This window comes from Biomphalaria glabrata, chromosome 16 (genome assembly GCF_947242115.1).
Source record: "Biomphalaria glabrata chromosome 16, xgBioGlab47.1, whole genome shotgun sequence".
NCBI classification, from domain to species: domain Eukaryota; kingdom Metazoa; phylum Mollusca; class Gastropoda; family Planorbidae; genus Biomphalaria; species Biomphalaria glabrata.
Window position 1 is genome coordinate 27,063,251 of NC_074726.1, and position 18,353 is coordinate 27,081,603.

Sequence of the window (18,353 nt, forward strand, 5' to 3'; positions counted from 1 at the left end):
CCATCCTTAAAATTATATGTACCAATAATGTACAAGTTACATCCCTTATTCGATATCAAACAAAAATAATTAATTACCAATAATTAATTGACTAATTGGGTATTTCTTTTATTGATTCACGTTTTGTAAGTTACATATAATTGTTTAGCGTTCTTCAATATATTCGTGCGGATGTCCTAAGCCTACAATAAAAATACACTGTTCCTGCTTTGGTGGCATCAACGTCTCAAATAAACGGTTCGTTTTTCAACCAAATAAACACGTTAATTATTATTAATTACAGATTGCCAAAGGCCAGTGGTTGGCAACAAGCGGATCGTGAGCCACATGCGGCTCTTTGTTGTTAAGCTGCGGCTCTTTAGTTACATACGTAAATATGATTTATTTTATCGAAAAAAACAACATTTAAAACTCGTTCTGATTATTAGGCAGCGATTCTCTCCGCGTTTTGTACTCGCTTTTCAGCGCACCCCTCCCACATGTCTTCAAATGTAACATTTTTGCAAGTCGAAGAATTCAACTGTCATCTGTCTTGCAACATAAAAGACACGTCACAAGTAAACCTTTGTGTCACATATACATCTTCCCAAAGTCCAAAGGAAACAAGGTTTGCTACCACCAGGGGCGGACTGGATATCAAAATCGGCCCAGGCATTTCTAACAGTACAGCCCAGAAAATGTATATCATGTGATGGGCCTCCTATTATAGGCCTATCTGTTCTCAAAATCGCTATTTTATTTTTTAATAATGTATTGATAACTGTATGCACGCTCTATATGTTTATATGAAATATAAGCCTAATTTTGCTTTTTAATCGCTATGTTTGTAGGCCCTAAAAGGATGGAGCCTACTAATAGAACTGTGTACGGATGTAGGCTATTACATTATTTTTGAAAATGTGTTAGATTTAATTAGTATCACACTGTAGTCTGTAAGAGATGTTTTAGCATGACGCTCATATAGCACCTTATATATGAGAATATCATAAAACCTTTAACAATTTAATGCATGCCATAGTGGCATTCATGATACCCTTTAGGCCCATTTGAGTACCGGCCCACCGGGCATTTGCCTAAATGCCCATATAACCAGTCCGCCCCTGGCTACCACTCTCGTGACCAACTAGAGGTGAAGATAAAGCGAATAGCAAGAAAAGAAAATTGTGGCTCTTTAAAAAAAAAAAAACAACTTTGAAATTGTGTAAATTTTTTTACTCTTCCGACTGAAAGGGTTGCCGACCCCTGCCATAGACTTGAATGTGATATACTGGCTTTCGTCTGTATTACTTGAACCGTTTGATCGTCTTAAGAGCTAAGCCGAAGGCTCTTCGAGCTCTAAGTTTGAAAAAAAAACCTGTTTGAGCGTCAAACAGTAAAAACAAACAAACAAACAAAACTGTGAGAACACACAGTTCTGTCTGGAAGAGACCCAAGTCAATGCCTATGTAAAGCAATGCTATTCCCGATGCATCTGCCCCCCCCCCCCCCACACGATGGGCTAGACACGGCCAAAGGCCGAGTGCACCAGGAACCTCCGCCATTTTCCTATGTTGTACCAAGCTAACCATGGAAGAACTCGCCATTAATGTAACGGTCCCTTGAGGAATGGCGCATGGATTATCGACTGGACCATGAGAGCTCTATTTCAACCCCGCGCCGTGCAATGGGTAAGCTCTCGCCTACCCTTGGACACTCTCCTGGGGGGTTTTGTTTCGCCATTCATTTAGCTTAACCACTTCCTCTAATGGTCGTTTCCACTCGGTTGCCACGATAAGGCAGAACAGCGTACCCGGGATCACTTAAACCTGCATATTCCGTGGCGTGCCCATGAATTCTTCATGCAAATTTACCTATTCATTGACCATTTATTTAATGTCTGAATTGTGTACAGTGATATCTCCATATTTATGAAATATTCTTTATTCTAATACTTCTAAATGTGGTAGCGGCTGACGAGTAAGCCCCTAACGAAATTTAATAAAGCGCCTCTTTGTGTTGTAAATTAATTAAATGAAATAAAGACTCTACTTTTTTGTCTAAATTTATTTTATGTCTTGTGTCTCCTTTACAAATAAAATAAATAATTAAAATCATTATTAATCATGCGATATTATAAAGTGATCAAGTCGTGTAGTGTATTTTTGGGATTCCTCAACCTTACACAATAAGGGAGGGAAGTACTTGTTAATGGACACAAATATAAAATAGCATGCACTCCCCTTGTTGTTATTTTTAATAACCTAAGAGGGTCATGTCGGCAAATTGTGTTCAGATCAAAGTGCCCGGATGACTACGAACTGTCATTATTAAAAGTCGGGAATACTTTCTAAACGTGTTTTATGGTAACGTTATTTTTAAGCTTTTCTAGCAGCAAGTAAATTACTTAGATACTGAACATATAGACCTAGTCTAGGTCTATATTTTAATATTTTCTTTAAAAACCTTTAGCTCATTATAGCCATGTAAATGAGTTAAAAACTATAGATATAGATAGGTTTCTTTATTGAGGGTATTTTTCAGTCTTTGCAAATGTAACACTGCTTTACGAATTTTTCCGCAAGAGGCCGATTCTATTTATGGTATCAGAACATGGTTTTACTTCGTCTAAGTTTGTTATACGCGTTGTTACAAACAAGGTCTAACTAGACTAGATATTAATGAAAATTAGTAACTTAACAATAGGGGAGTAGACTAGTGGCTGACTAGTCCATTTTCTACTAGATCTAGGTCTCTATATATTATATTTATATTCTACACCAGTTTCATTATTATAATAAAATTTAAAAAGGCAGAAAAACTTTTCATATAAAATATAATAATAATCATTTTATCATATAGTGATATTTTATGATAAATTTAAATATTAATGATATATAATATACTTTATAATATAGATCTAGATCTATATATAATTTTTTTTATTAAAACATAAAAACTAAGTCATCATTTTTTAATTATATAATCATCAATAATGTAGATCTCTAATATTAAATTAGAATTTATCACTATTAAAATGTAAGATAAATAATTATAATATAGCCTTACTTATACAGGCAGATAAGCCAATTAACATCATCATCACCATCTCAACCCATACCATAATAATGATATAGTTAATATAATATAGAATTATAGAAAACCTTTCTTCTAGTAACTAAAATGTACTAAGATAGTAGGTCCTCTTGTATCATTATGTCTTATACATATATAAGTCTGCTTTGGTCTAAAAAAAATTCAGGTGATCTTATGTTTGTCTTTTGCTGCCAAACCTGCTGGCCATAGTGATAATCTGTCTGTACTGTCATTTTGATGGTCCCGGGTTCGAACCCTGCCTGCCATCCTGTAATAAGTTTGGGCTAGGATGTATTCTGAAGAAAAAATTTGAAACAAAAAAACCCCAATAGATTTCATTGAAGAAAATCAATATTTTAATTTTTAAAAACTATTTATAGTCTTGTGGCCTTATTTTGTGTTTAATGTATCTGTGAGAATACAATCGATCCTTGGTAGTCCGACACATTCAGTAATCTGATGTGCACCCACTCAGCGACAATGCATGCTTCAGCTGCACTTGCGTGTTTTCAAATAAGGCTCACCTCTGCTCATGTACTTCTTGCTGTGTTAAGTGATGAGACATCCTTGACTGTCTTTCTGACATTACTATTTTGTTAGTCTACCTCCCTTTGACAAACGTATGCACAAAACATTCTCTATTCTTGAAAAATGTGAAATGATTAAATGGCATGACTGTTATGAAACTCCCACTGCCATTTCTTTGATTTATGGCATTAAGCAACCTGCCTTTGATGACATTATGAAAAAATAGAGAGAAACTCTAGGATATTTTGTGAAATCCATTGAAGACCACATCATGAGAAAAACACTTAAAGCAACCAAATATCCCCAAGTCGAGGAAGTGTTTTGCATTTTTTAAAATCAATAATTCTATTCTTACCATTGAAATTCTAAGAGAATATATCTTAATTATTACTGTACATGATAAATATAATTTTCTTGACATGTATGGTTAATAATCTAACACCATTCGGTCCCATAACAATAGCGCTATTAAGATAAACTTTATATAGATCTATTTGAATTCTTGATTGAACTTACACCTGTGATGCCAGAGGGTTACTACAGTAACAGTGGATCCCTTGACACATTGGCATCATGGGAAATGAAAAGGCAGATAAGCTATCAAAGGCAGGTTCATCTATGGAATAACCAGATAGATCTGTTAACTATCTCACCCCAAGGTCGATGTTAGTCAACAATCACAAAGAGGAGTGGCTCAACCAATGGGCATCAGGAAACACAGGCCATGTACAAAGAAATGACTACGCCTAACAAACTGGACAGTATTAACTTCCTCCCCCGCAAAGAACAATCTACAATTTTCCAACTAAGAACAGGACACACACCACTATTAAATTACCACCTGAACAAAATAAACTCCACACAACTCCCCCTTTGCAGACACTGCGCCCACCCTATTAAAACTGTAAACCATATCCTCTTTGAATGCCCCTCCCTAATCCACCTTAGGCAGACCCTACTTCCACTACAGCCCAGCATAACCAACACCCTGTACGGCAGTGCTGAACAACTGAAGAAAACAGCACACTGTTTTTCCTTGGCACAGTCTGCAAAAGAGCTCGCAGCTCAGCAGCAATAATGTAGAAGAAGAAGATGATGCCAGAGGGTCATTAAAATGTCTAAAATGAACATTACATCCCATCCAATATTTTTCTTCCTTACATTTAAAAAAAATTAATATGCCAGATTCCTGCACTGTGAACAGATGTTTGAGTGATTGGATAGTTCTGCATCACGGGGGCATGATATGTCACACAGTGCTGTATGTTTGGATGTCACTGTTCTCAACTCTTATTTCCCCTTTTGTTTTAAAGTCTATAAAAAGCTGCTTAATATATAACAATAATTTTTTTTTTTTCTCATCCAGATTGTTTTTAAGCAGAAGTAAAAAAAGATGATGATGCAAGTAGATCGAGGTAAAACTGTTCCTGAGCAGCAGTACTTGTCGTTAAAAGATATTCGACCAGGAATGAAGAATTTACACATCATTTTTATTGTCTTAGAAGTTGGTAAGTAAAGAAAAGAATTTTAAGAATAACTGCTACTCAATGCTACCATAGTCTTGTCCTAGTTGCAAAATAACTCTGCTTTTGTTTGAAATATTTGGAGATATATATAGGGTCAGTGTTTTTACTGGGTCAATGCTACCATCATCTTGTCATAGTTGCAAATTAATTCTGCTTTTATTTGAAATATTGGGAGATATATAGGGTCAGTGTTTTTACTGGGCCAGGGTAAGGTCAGTGATTTTACTGCCTCTAGCCTTTTTAAAAAACAAACAAACCCTCCCTCTAAAATATGTCTCCTCTCAAGACAAAACCTATTAACAGATTCCTGCATATAAAGCTGAAGTGGCTAATAATTTTACCTTTGTTCGACTGGTTAAGGTTTTTTTAACATAACATTGAGGAATGAGTTATTTTTGTTTCTGTATATTTCATATGTCTCAAATCTTATACACCTAGATAACTGTAAAAAAAACCCCCATGTGTTTGAGGGAATTATCCATGTAACAATTAAATAACAAATGAATATTCACATTGTAATAGAGTAAACACAGTTAGTAAAATCACTAAATATAAAGACATTTCAGCACAGAAGACTGCAAAATTAAAGTAGCAATAATATATAAACACTGAACCATTACTTACAATTTATACAAAAACATAATAAATACTCAAAAAGACACAAAGAAACATTTTTTATTCCATATGCTAGGGCAACAATTAAAGCATGGAACAGGTCTGAATCAGCCAAGGGAAAACCAATGACTTAGATGAGTTTAAGTCACTAATTAAAATGCATGAATAGATTAACACATGGAAACACATAGGATGTAATTATGTTTCGAAAGAACTATGTAATTGATAAGATCAAAGAAGAAAGCTTATTTATTTATTTGAATGACTTCAGGCAAACCAACAAGAACCAAAGACGGACATGATGTCAGGTCTTGTAAAGTGGCAGACAAGACAGGCTCCATGAATGTGTCAGTCTGGGATGAGGCTGGTCATGTGATACAGTCAGGGGACATTTGTAAATTTTTGAGAGGGTATGTCTATTTTGTTAAATGTGCTGTAAAAATCCCTAGCTGTAATAACTTTACATTTTAAATGAAAGTATCTTTGGCATTTTTAAAAAATAAAATCACTACATTTTCTGCTTTTCATAAAGATGAGAAATGGTGAAATGTATGACTTGGCTACCTATAAAAGGGGGTGGGGGCATACTGGCATACATTCAAAATACATCATGAAGTGAGTTGTGTTTACTGCGCGCCTAAAGGCAGCACTGAAACCTTCTCCCAGATCTCTCTACCCCTGCAGATTCACAAAAGAGTTTGGCCCAAAGTGCACAGAGCAAGCTATTGAGCATGAAAGATGCACTTTTTATACTAAAAGCAATTTTAAAAAATTAGAACCATTAACACTTGCTCCTGAAACTGCTAGCCATCTGCAGACTTGGGAGACTATCTGCAGACTTGGGAGACTACCTACAGCTCTCTTTTAACAAAAATATTGGTAGAACTGGATACTGCGGTCACTTTTCCTGTTCATCAAAGCTATTTAGATTTAGAACTTTGATTGTTCAGTAATGTGTGCATTTTCATATAGATCAAAGCTGTTCATGCAAGTTGAAGATAACAATTAATTTTTACATAGTGCATGTAATGTGTGATTGAGTGACATAAACTGCTTGGCTACCTATCAAGGGGATTTCATTTCAAATTCTGACTCAACCTAAGTTGTGTTTCTAAAGGCAGCATGGAAAACTTCGTCCAGATACCCCCCCCCCCCCCTTATAGCACATTGAGACTGCTATAAAATGAAAGGTGTGCTATTCAAAAAGCATTACAAAAATTTTTTGCTGAATGGTCTTAAGTAATTGGTTGTTATTTTAACATCAATGTAGGTTTGTCATTTTTAAGTTAAACATTTTTAAGTTAAACTGCGATTTTTTTATTTTCTAAAATATTTCTTTGCGTACGGTACAGTAATATAAAAATGGATTCATTTCTACTGAAATCAAAAGTAAAAAAAAAAATTTAATTATTTATTTATATTAAAAAGTTCTGTAAAACTATTTTTTTTACTGTGATAACTTTAAGAACTGAGACTTTTTTTTTCCTCCAGTTATGCTTCACTGTGGAAAGGTTCACTAACTTTGTATACAGGAAAAATTGGAGAAATTTTGAAAATAGGAGAGTAAGTGAAGTTTTGCTTTGATTTTAATGTTGTTGTTAGCTCAATGCAAGAGTGTTCATTTAATACAACAATGCTTAACAATTCTGTTAATACAATGCTTTGAACTCAATAAAATAATTCTATTAATGCTTAATTTTTTTCACTTAATACAATACTTTTAACTCAATATTATTCTGTACTGTTACCAAAAAAAACAAAACATTATTTTTCTTTACATTTTCAGATTTTGTTTAAATTTCATAGAAATGCCAAACTTCAGTGAACCCAATCCAGAATATTTAAAATTAGTAAGTAATTTGTTTTATAGAACTGTCACAGGGGTGTAGCTAGGAATTTTTCATCATTTGGAGGCCTGGGGCCTTGACCTCCTTGGGGGGCCCCTGCATTTTGCGTAATATTAAATTTTCAGTGTAAAAAAAAGACTCATTTGGTGGATTTTCCAATTCTCCTCCCCCCTCCTTCCCCCACCCTAGCTACTCCACTAAACTTTCAAATACGTTTTTATATAATAGCCAGACTTTTAACCCAAGAATTCCAATTGTGCTGTTGGACTTGAGAATTGTAATGCATAATCTGTTGGTTATAAAGAAGTTAAATCTTTGTACAATATACTAAAGCAAAGGGAACTGCTCAGATTGTAACGTTATACATAACACATACCTTTATTTTTTTTGTTTCATTTTTAAATGCTTGTTTTTAGTCGTATATTAGGGATATTGTGTTATTGATCACAACTCATTGGTTATGTTGATCTACCCATTAAACTGTCTGTAGACATTACTGACAATCACTGTTCAAATATTACAGTTCCTTTTCTCTTTCTAGAGCCAGAGTCAGGCTTCACTTGTTTTTGTTTTGAATGTTTCCATCAGAATTGAAGATCATTACATCCTAGCTCAAACCACCTGAACCACTAGACAACGCAACCATCCATTTAGTATCCTTAAGTTGAAAAAAAAGAAAAAAAAAAGGTTCCCTTTCAGACCTTGTGATCTATGGGGCAGATGATGTTAAGGTCACGTGTTTCTTTGGCCAACGGTTAATGAGCAGGGTGTCATGTAGACAGCACAATGACTAAGTTTCTTTACTTTCCCCAACGAATGTCAGGTATCCATTAGAGGCGCCCAAAGATCCTTAAGTGAAAAAATTCCAGTCTTTGCCAGATTTTGAACTTGGGACCCCATTCGTAAGTCAAGCCTTTTACTGCTCAGCCACCATGCATCTGAAGTTGATTGTATCGATCAATAATGTAGATGTTGTTGTGGGTTTCATCCCCATATGGGTCATTTTCTTATTGTCCAATCTGACCTGATGTAGATCTGATCACATCTGATCTAGATTCAATTTGATTTGACCAGATCCAATCCAGTGAATTCAGAACTGATCAGAGCCTATTCCCATGTTTTTTAAAAACTTTTTTTCTTCTTATTACTTGTTTAATTTTAATTTTTGGTTTTCAAGGAATCTTCACAAAGAAAATCTCCAACAGAAGGGGAGGGGAACCAAGGTGCCAAAGTTGATGGTCAACTGAGTCAGGGGGCTCAGGTCCAGGGAAACAGACCACAGCAAGCTCCTTTACAGTCAGGTAATGATGTTAGGATTTAAGACAGTCCAAAATTTTGTTTTATACATTCTGTCTAGATACCAGTATAGTGGTGTAGTTTTTTTTTTATATTCTGTGGTTTAGAAACTTTCTTTGATCCTTGAGAGATATGTAGTCTACAAGAAAGGAAAGTTTTCAATTAGAATTTTGTTCTCTTCTGAATTGTTGATCACAGCTTACAAGTAGCATCTATCTTGAAGCTCACCCCCTCATCATTTTAAAGTTAGGATTTTGAATAGCAAGTTGAAAGCCTACACAGCTAACGTGTTCAAAAGAACAGCAGAATGTGTTTAATAATAGCTATGAAATACTTGTTTTATTTTGTGTATTAGTTTTGCTATTAAACCATTCTGATATCTTACACTTATTTTTTGCAGGAAATGGTCAAAACAACTACAACCAGCAGAGAGCACCGCCTCCCCAGCACCGTCCACCGTCCCAGCGTAGCAACATAATGAATGGTACAAACAACACTAACAACACAGCCAACATGGCAGCTGCAGTCAGGGGAGGCAGGGGAGGAATCAGGAGATAGCATCACAGTTCACAAATATTTATTCTCTTAAAAATGATTTCTTTATTTAATTATTTTAATGTATTTTGTGTTTTGTTTTTTTTAGTGCGTGTTTTTAAAAAATTATTTTGTGTAAAGCATTTCCACAATTTAGTCTAAAAGTTATGAGTGTTGGTTGGATGTACTGAGATGATGTAGTTAAAGCCTTGTTTTATTCATACTGAAATCGTATGAAACTTTTGAATCAGTAAATACTGGTATATAATATAATATTTATTATGAGGTTTGACAAGTCAAGTTGTCAGCCTTTTTACTTTAGTCCTTTCTAGTTCAAGTGGTAATCCCCCCCCCCCCCGCTAATTTTCCATATTCTGATTAGTCTGTTAAAGACATGTAATTATTGTACGAGTTGAGTCAAAGACTCAAGTGCAACAGAAGCTCTCCTTTGAGGGCCTGTTTTAGCACTTGTATACCAAGATGTTCAGGCTAGAGGCAAAGCCGAACAATGAAAGGAAATTTACCTGTCATTATCCTTCTATGCACGATGGAGCTGTGCAGGTGTTCTTCATAAAATGGCCCATTGAGGGGGCGGGGTCAGGTATTGCTTCCTTAAGTGTCTTCTCTACCAGTTGGGCACCAGAAAAGCCTTGTAAAGTCAATACTTTCTCCATAATTAGTGGGGTACTACCATTTAGAGACTGAACTTGGTTTTGAAGTGTTGCCTCTCCTAACTGCTCAATCACTATGTCATGAGGACTGCATCTGTTGACCCAACTGCCTGTTCTGTGCTGTCATTTAGACCCCTACTTTCTAAAGGTTTTTTTTTTTTTTTCTTTCTCAGATTCTCAAACATTTACATGTCATATCTCTCAAACTTCCTACCCCCCATATGAATTTAGTTTGATTTCATCTGAACTTCAAACTAGGAGAAACAGTTGTTGGAGAATAAATGTCTAAGTTCAGGATGCAGGAAAACTATTGGGCATCATACTAACCCCATTACTGGTGGATGGAATCTGTATGGTTTAGTAGGCACTATGAGTAAAAGTTTGAGAAGCACTGCTCTAATGGAATGAGGTAGAGTTCTATAGCTAAGTCTGTAAAACTTCAAATAATTTTTCCTACACAAACCATCAGACTGAATGAGGACATTATCTCCCTTGGTTATCTTTGTTCATGTCAAATTATCTCCCTATTTTTTTCTGTTGTACATGTTGAGTAAGTATGTTCATATAAAGACAGTTAGGGTTTGAAATCTACAACTGTCATAAAGACAAATCTCAGAATGTGTTGAGTTTTTTTTTTTTCAATCATGATATTGATGTACATAATTTGTGTATGTTTTCCTGATAGAAGTGGCATCTCAGTATGTGAACGTGAGAAATACAATCACATTAAATGTAGACACTATCAGAAGTTACCCTAAAAGAAAGTTTGAATATGTTTCTGGCAATGGTTAAAAAAATATATAATTTTTAAAAAATCTATTTTTTGCTTTGTGTTTGAATTGATAAAAAACGTTTCTTTGTAATAATTATGTTTTGATTAATACTTTTCAAATGTGAAGTGTTAAAGACATCTGATTAGAAATGCATTGTATTAAGTTTTCTACTGGCTGTATGTTGTCAAGTCCTGATTGTAAACTAGTATTTGCTGTACATAAGAACTCAAGGCATTATTTGTAAATACCAAGATTTGATTGTCTGCTGGTGAAACATTTTCTTCTGACATTTTTAGTTTTCCTGTTTTGTCAGTGAATATGAATGTCTGGTGAGATGTCTTCACATTAATGTAACCTTTAATGATCAAAATGCTGCCTTGCCTTTGAATGCTAAGTTTATTTCAACATTTTAGTAGATGTGACAGTGATAGGATGAAAGAAATATTTTACTGGTTACAACTTTATGCTTGTAGTTTGTATCTGTTTGTATAATAGTGATTGATGTTACATTCAAACTGCAGATTTAGAATAGGATTAGGATGTACTGGTATACAAAATAATTTTATTTTAGTATTTAAGCTTTATGAATCCTATTGGTTCTTACAAAGTAAAATGTCTCATCAAGTCCTAATAGCACAGTTAATGTGCCTAGAGTGTATACATAATTTTATTCTCTCGCCATGTCTTATAATCTTTATTTCTTCCTGGATACATAGATCTAGGCTAGACAATTGATCTTACAGGCTAGGCAATAGATCTTACAGGCTACACAATAAATCTTACTGGATTGACACTAGAATAGATCTTACATCTTGTGTTCTATGGCATCTCAAAATAAAAATTAACAAGGGTTTGTATCATTTGTTTTTGTAAAGTGAATGCTCCAAGAAATTTAGGGCACAGACTGAAGATGTGTGTGTCTGGACATGAGACTATTGTGTATGTGAATGGACTGTTGGTCTTGCTTCTGTTATCTGTGACTTAAGCATTTCATTGATTTGTCTTTCTGTGGTCAACACAAACTGTATGTACATATTTTTTGTTGTTGCTTTTTACTGAAGAGTCAATTGTCATGAGCAGATGTTGAACTTGTTCTATGAACAAAATACACTGGCAACATTTCTAGAGCTTCAAGTTGTTATTGTGTAATTTGTTGATTTCAATGTCAAAATAGTTTAATAACTATCCAAATCATAAAAGCCTAAAACCTTTCCACCACTAAAACAAACCAGTTTGGAGTAGAGGTTGGTATTCTAAATTATCTGGGGCTACAAATGAACTATTTGTATTAAATGCACCATAAGCTATCCAGTAATTTCTAATTCAGCCAGTTCACGGATAGTTTTCAGACAAAATTTTTCTGTGTCAGGGTCATGACACTGCCTGATGTTCAGGCTTGAAACCTTATTGATCAATTTATCATTTGAAAGATGTGTTGCCAAATCATGTTTCCTGATTCAGATTTTGTACTGATGTGTAGCTTACAACTGTTTTCTTTATTTATTTGTGTTGTGAAGAGCATCATACAGTACTTGAATCCATTGTTTTCCTTGTCAGTTTGAGTAATTGATTACTGGCATGAACAACTGGTCAGAAAAGAAACATCTGGGGAGGGGGACTAACTGCTAGAATCTTGACTGTTGATTTGGGGGGAAAGTATATCCCCCACATATTTACAACAGATTTTATTTATACTTTATTAACTCAAACTAGAAAGTGTAATGTTTGGACTATAAATAAGGTGATTTTAATTCTTGAATTGCAATTTGCCAAACCATCAGTTACTATTTACTGAGTAGAAGAGAACCCTTAAAAAATTAAAAGGCACGACATGGCCTTAAATAATGCCTACATGATCAATAATCAAATCAAACATGTGGCAGGTACTTTTCTCAGATTATCTTCACTTATTCTTGTGAAGTGAAATAAACTTTGAAGCTTATCTCAAAGAGCTGTTATATCAAATCTCTCAAGACAATAAATTAGCTATTAGCAATTAATACAATTTCTCATTGAACAAGGTTGAACACGACTATACTTCTATACCATTATTATCTAGATGACTAAGCAGCTAAGCCAAATCAGTCTTGAAAAAGTTTATTTAGCAATGATTTGTCCAATGACTAGTGGCAATGCTGATGATTAAAAAAACAAATGGGTTTATGGTTTGAAACAAAAGAAATGCCAATGTGTTCTGTTGATAAGAAAAGCACTCAGGTTAGAACTTGAAAGAAAACAGTTCCATCATAGATCAAATGTAGAGCTTGAAATGTACATCAAAAAATTGAATTGGAAAACAAATAATAGACTAGTAGAAAATCAAAAGTACAGTCATACAAAATTTCCTGTGTTATTATACAAGAATAGTTGAATACATTACCATTGATATGAAAACAATGACTGCTAGTTCTACACTGAGGCAGTCACAGGTGAAAGTCTTGCAAACATTTCTTAACATTCTACTGTTATCATATAATCAAAGAAACAAAACAATGGGACATGAATTAACTATGAAGCGCAGGTAGCTTGGGCTGACTCAATATACACATCTGATGAAGAGAAATGAAATAAACAGCAAACTGAGGTAATACTAGAATATCACCAGTGAACATCTTATCAAAGTGACTAATACATGTCAATGATTACCAGTAGAGTGTGGATGTGAGGGTTGCAAGTAAAATTTCAGTTTGAGACCCACTGAAGTACAACTGGTATAACATTACAGCCAGTTGGAGCTGGCTGAGGTGGGTTACAATTCTTTCAGAAGATCTGAAGCTCAACAGACTCCTTGCTGTGGAACCAAGTGGGTGGATGTGTTTACACTTATGTAGCTGCATAGATTTGTCACTTATGTAAGGATTGGAGGTCAAAGAAAGATTATTAATACCGGTACAGTTATTACTTTTCTGTAGACTTATAGATAAATTTAAAAAAAAGGTTTTCTGAGTTTACAAGTAAAGATGAATAAAATATAAATAAAAAATGAAACAAATTTTGATGCTTATTCTCTAGGCTTGTGAACAGTGTATTCTAGATGTTTGACTGATAACAATGTTGGCCTACTTCTAGACATATCTTACTGTATACTGTAAATGTTTACCTACAAAGTGTGAAGTCTAGATAATGGACTACCAACACTGTACTTGAGATGTAGGCATGCAAACAGTGTACTCTAGACCTGCAAGTCTAAGAATACTGTGAACCTACAAACACTTTACTTCAGACATGTAGGCATACAAGCATGTATAGCAATGCAGTCACTTCAAGTTACATCTGGTATCACTTGCAACCAGTATCATTGACTGTTTAAATTCAACAACTATACCTCACTGATCAGTCAATCAAAGTTTCAAAACTAACAAAACAAGTTTGAATAAGAACACAATAATAAACCCTGAAGTGATAGAATGTTGTCTTAGAAACAACAACAACAAAAAAAAATGTGATCAAACCAGAGTCTGCAGCTCATCAAAACAATGCTAATAGGCTGACACATCCCTGAAACAAATGTAACTCTTAATTAACTCCTAACCCCATCATGTCTTGCCTCTTTGTGGCTCAATATCTTGTAGAGGTAGAAGCCAAATAACACACAGGCATATGCAGAGGACTGGGAAATAGGGGTGTTCAACCCCCCCCCCTTTTACACCCAGTAAGAAGAAAATAATTTAGGAAAAAAAAATGAGATGAATGCAAATTAGAAATTAACTCCTCAGACCATAGGAACTATTTTTTTATCTTCTTGATTTCTTTGCATAACAATTTCCAAAGGTTCTATAACAATAAATGAGTTGTTGTTTTTTTAAAACAAACTCAATTATTTTGATATAATATTTTTTTAATGTGCATGGAATTCATATTTATGAGTCTTATATTTTTCAGTTTGATAGTGACCTTTTTTTTTCATTCACTTGTTTGCACAAAGTAGTTTTAAAGTGCAGATTATTAATCCTCTTCCCCCACTGCAAAAAATAATTTCCTTATTGGTCCTTGTTACATAAAATTAGTTTTTAATTTCCCCCAAAAATGAAAGAAATCTTTGGTATCACTGCCAACTAAGTACAATAGCCAAAAATATATAAAGCAACATGAACAGCAGAGTACACCCACAGTAAACACACAACCTTGGTCTCTGGTTCAGTACAAACTAGAATCACATTCTTCAACAAACAAACAAAACATTATGTATGTACATGTGAAATACTACCAAAAGGTTCACACTAGCAAACTGGTTTAGTATGTATACATAGGTTGAACAGTAGTCTCTATGATCTACACAGTGCATTAGTTTTATGTTCCACTGCCAACTGTTGTGAAGGACCAAACTTTAAAACAAATATATTTCTAAACCATAAGTGTACAATTGTGTCATGTTTTTTTGTGTATCAAAGACACTGCTGCCACTCAAGTCTTGTGGTCATTTTGTGTAGAAGAGTTTATTCAAGAAGACATCTAAAAGTTATCTTGACAGCCAAATATACTGTGGTGAAATAGTTACTATTTGTTTATGTTTGTGTAACGTCCGTGAGAATGGGTTCACAACATTGATTTTGTGTGCTACTGTCTAAGTCTCTTTCGTCAGTTCATGCGTCGTTCTATCTAGTTTAATAAAGTCTTGTTTTAGGTTACTCTTCAGTGTTCCTTTATTTCTTATTACATATACTCTAATAAGTAATTAAAGGAATTCAAAATGATGTTTTGTAAACAATGCTGAAGAAAAGTTTGATGCTTATCAATAGAAAAGCTGTCACAGCTGTGGACTAAACTTGACAGAATAAAACATTGAAGTACTGTCGAAATGTTTCATGTTACTTTCACGAAATTGAACGTCAAGTAAACCTCTCACGTGTGTGCTATCAGAGAAATTACAAATAAAATGTGATATAAATCATGACCATGTCATCTCAAATCTCAATGACAACCAAAATAAATAACGCCTAGGAAACTTGGGAAATATTTACAAAACAAAATTGTGAACTAGCCTTCAAGTTCTAGCTCTACATGGGGAAGGTAATATAAAATGCACCTAGGGTTGAACCTACATGATTGTATGTACATGTACAGGGTGGCTGCCTGGTCATGTGGTATGCACGCTGGATTGTCATTCTGACTTGTCAATGGTCCCAGGTTCATACCCTGCCCGCTGCCATTCCTGTCGTCCTGCTGGATGTTTGGACTAGGAAGTAAATTATCTTCGACTCTGAAAGAACATCCAAAACATGTAAAACAGTTCTACAAACCAAACATTGACAGTCAAAAATTCCCACAAAAATCACCCATGTATCAAAAATGCATCAAATCTGGATGGACACTTTAAAATCCAACATTAAAATGACACATCAAATGAACATGGACCCAGTATTCAGAAAAGGTCTTTTGAAACAATCCCCTATTCATTAAAAATCAATTATATCTTGTTTTTAAATATATTATACACTTATGGAGTATAAAAGCTCTTGGTGTGTGTATATTATCATAAAGACCAGTTTTCTTTATAAAAGAAAATGTTTTTATGTCTTTTCCTTTTCAGATTCTTGATCATCTACCATGCAGCATATTAAAGACGAATTCTATTTTACTGACTTATTGAAGCTGAACTTGTCAAAGGAAGTCTATATATGCACAGTAGTTAAGAATTCATAGGCTACTCTAGAGACCTACATGCTTGAGTTTGGGAAAACAAAACAAATATTTCTGTGTTTGTGTTGTGTGTGCATACAGTTGGTAACATAAGCTTTGTATCTTTCCAAATGATGGGACAGAATTATGGTATTAACATTGTGACCAATACATTTCAATCTTATACAAACATGAACACATATAAAGTGTTGGTACCAAAGATAGAAACTGACTAACCAGCCAATACCACAAACTGACCAACCAGCCAATACCACAAACTGACCGACCAGCCAATACCACAAACTGACCAACCAGCCAATACCACAAACTGACCAACCAGCCAATACCACAAACTGACCAACCAGCCAATACCACAAACTGACCAACCAGCCAATACCACAAACTGATCAAATGTGAACACGTAGAAAGCTGATGACAGTCAAAAGTAGATTCTTTCAAAAGAATGAAACGTCTCTAATGGTCAACACAGAAGTGACAGAAATGTTAGTTTAAGTTGACTAGGTCAAACTGTCTACAGGCTAGAGCTCTAATGCAGTGGTTCCCAACTTCTGTCAATTATCAACCCCAATTTGCTACTACGAAAGTGGCTTGCTGCTACAATACGTTGTAAAAGCTCTTTGTACTTAAGCTACTGAAACCACTGTATTTGATGGGGGCATGGCTTATGGAATGGGATCTACTGCTCTAATAAACATATTTAAAAAATGAAATGAAATGACATTTTTTTACATTTTAAATATACATATAAATAGATATAATAAAAAAAACCAACATCTTCATACTTCATTAAGAGACAAAAAAAATCTTCCAATAATTCTTCCATAATGAATACATGACAGTCTGTAAACTTGCTGCTAAAAAATCACCCATATCCTTTCTCAATATACACAGTTTAAAAGACCTCTATGTTTCTGGTAGTCTACTCCTAGTTGCTCTATGAAGAAAGAAAACAACATCCCCGAGACTAATCTTTGGGCAAGAAGAGAAAGCTGAGGAAAGTTTCACACAAAATTGAAAGTAATTTGTTCAGTTGTTAGCTAGATTATAGTGATTCCAATGATTGCCTTATCGAAATAGGAATAAGTTCACTTTGGGTGCTACTTGTATCAGTGCCCTATCAGAAAAGGAGCCACCCTGCCTTGAAGGAATAAAGTATTGGCTCAGCTTATTTGGTATGTTGCTTTAAAGTTTTTGTGCACATGGGGAAGTCATACATTCCAGCCTAGAAACAAGGTGCCAAGAGCTGCTTAATTTTTTCTCATAACCAAATGCATGTTCCTTGGCATGACTTACTATGAATAAATAGATTGTATCCTCTTGTTTATTTGAAGACATTTCTCAAAAGGCCAATTCCGAATGAAAGCCTTCTCTAAGACAAGGCATCAAGCACGTCTCCCGCTAGCTGGGCGATTCTCTTTAAATCAAAACATCAAAGAGAAAGCAGCTAGTACATTCAGTTGTTTGACAGTTGATGGTCATTCAAGTCTTGAGAGTAACAATTGGTCAACATTTACAATGGAAGAGTTCAAAGCTTAAGACTTAATTTAGCCACACACAAAAAAAAATAAAATAATTTGCTAGCTGTATAAGAGATGTTCAAAAGATAAATTCAAGTCTAAATCACATGAAACTGTAAAGTGGTGGCTTTGGCCATGAATAAAATTGAAGATGTCAGGTTTAAAGTTCAGTGAAGATATCATCTCTGTGTTATGTTCTTATTGCCAACATTCCAGAAGATTGAAACAGACACAGCCACAAGAAAGATTTCCATCCTGTTACGGCAAAGACTTGAGAATAAAAGCATCACTCTGAAATGACCAACACACAAAACCATTAGAATGGAATACAAAG

The 18,353-nt window shown here is 34.6% G+C and overlaps 2 protein-coding genes across 7 annotated transcripts in view; one reads left to right on the plus strand and one right to left on the minus strand.

Moving 5' to 3' along the window:
* The first annotated feature begins 2,236 nt into the window (after positions 1-2,236).
* LOC106075066 (SOSS complex subunit B1-A-like) lies at positions 2,237-9,679 on the plus strand. 5 transcript variants are annotated; one of them, XM_056013338.1, is made up of 7 exons: positions 2,237-2,342; positions 4,982-5,108; positions 6,013-6,151; positions 7,233-7,304; positions 7,528-7,591; positions 8,766-8,889; positions 9,285-9,678. In XM_056013338.1, the coding sequence occupies exons 2-7, from the start codon at positions 4,994-4,996 to the stop codon at positions 9,440-9,442; spliced, it is 672 nt and encodes a 223-aa protein (XP_055869313.1). In that variant the 5' UTR covers positions 2,237-2,342; positions 4,982-4,993; the 3' UTR covers positions 9,443-9,678. The 5 variants fall into 5 exon arrangements, with proteins under 5 accessions (XP_055869313.1, XP_055869316.1, XP_055869315.1 ...); XM_056013341.1 differs by having other exon boundaries at positions 2,243-2,342; positions 4,979-5,108; positions 9,285-9,679; XM_056013340.1 differs by having other exon boundaries at positions 2,249-2,342; positions 4,967-5,108; positions 9,285-9,679.
* Positions 9,680-12,943: 3,264 nt separating this feature from the next.
* The window catches only part of LOC106074210 (kalirin-like), a 213,023-nt gene continuing 207,613 nt past the window's right edge, over positions 12,944-18,353 (minus strand). For both annotated transcript variants that reach the window (XM_056014173.1, XM_056014172.1), the window contains one exon: positions 12,944-18,310. In XM_056014173.1, coding sequence (XP_055870148.1) covers positions 18,278-18,310 — 33 coding nt within the window. In that variant the 3' untranslated portion in view covers positions 12,944-18,277. The remainder of the gene's footprint in view (positions 18,311-18,353) is intronic.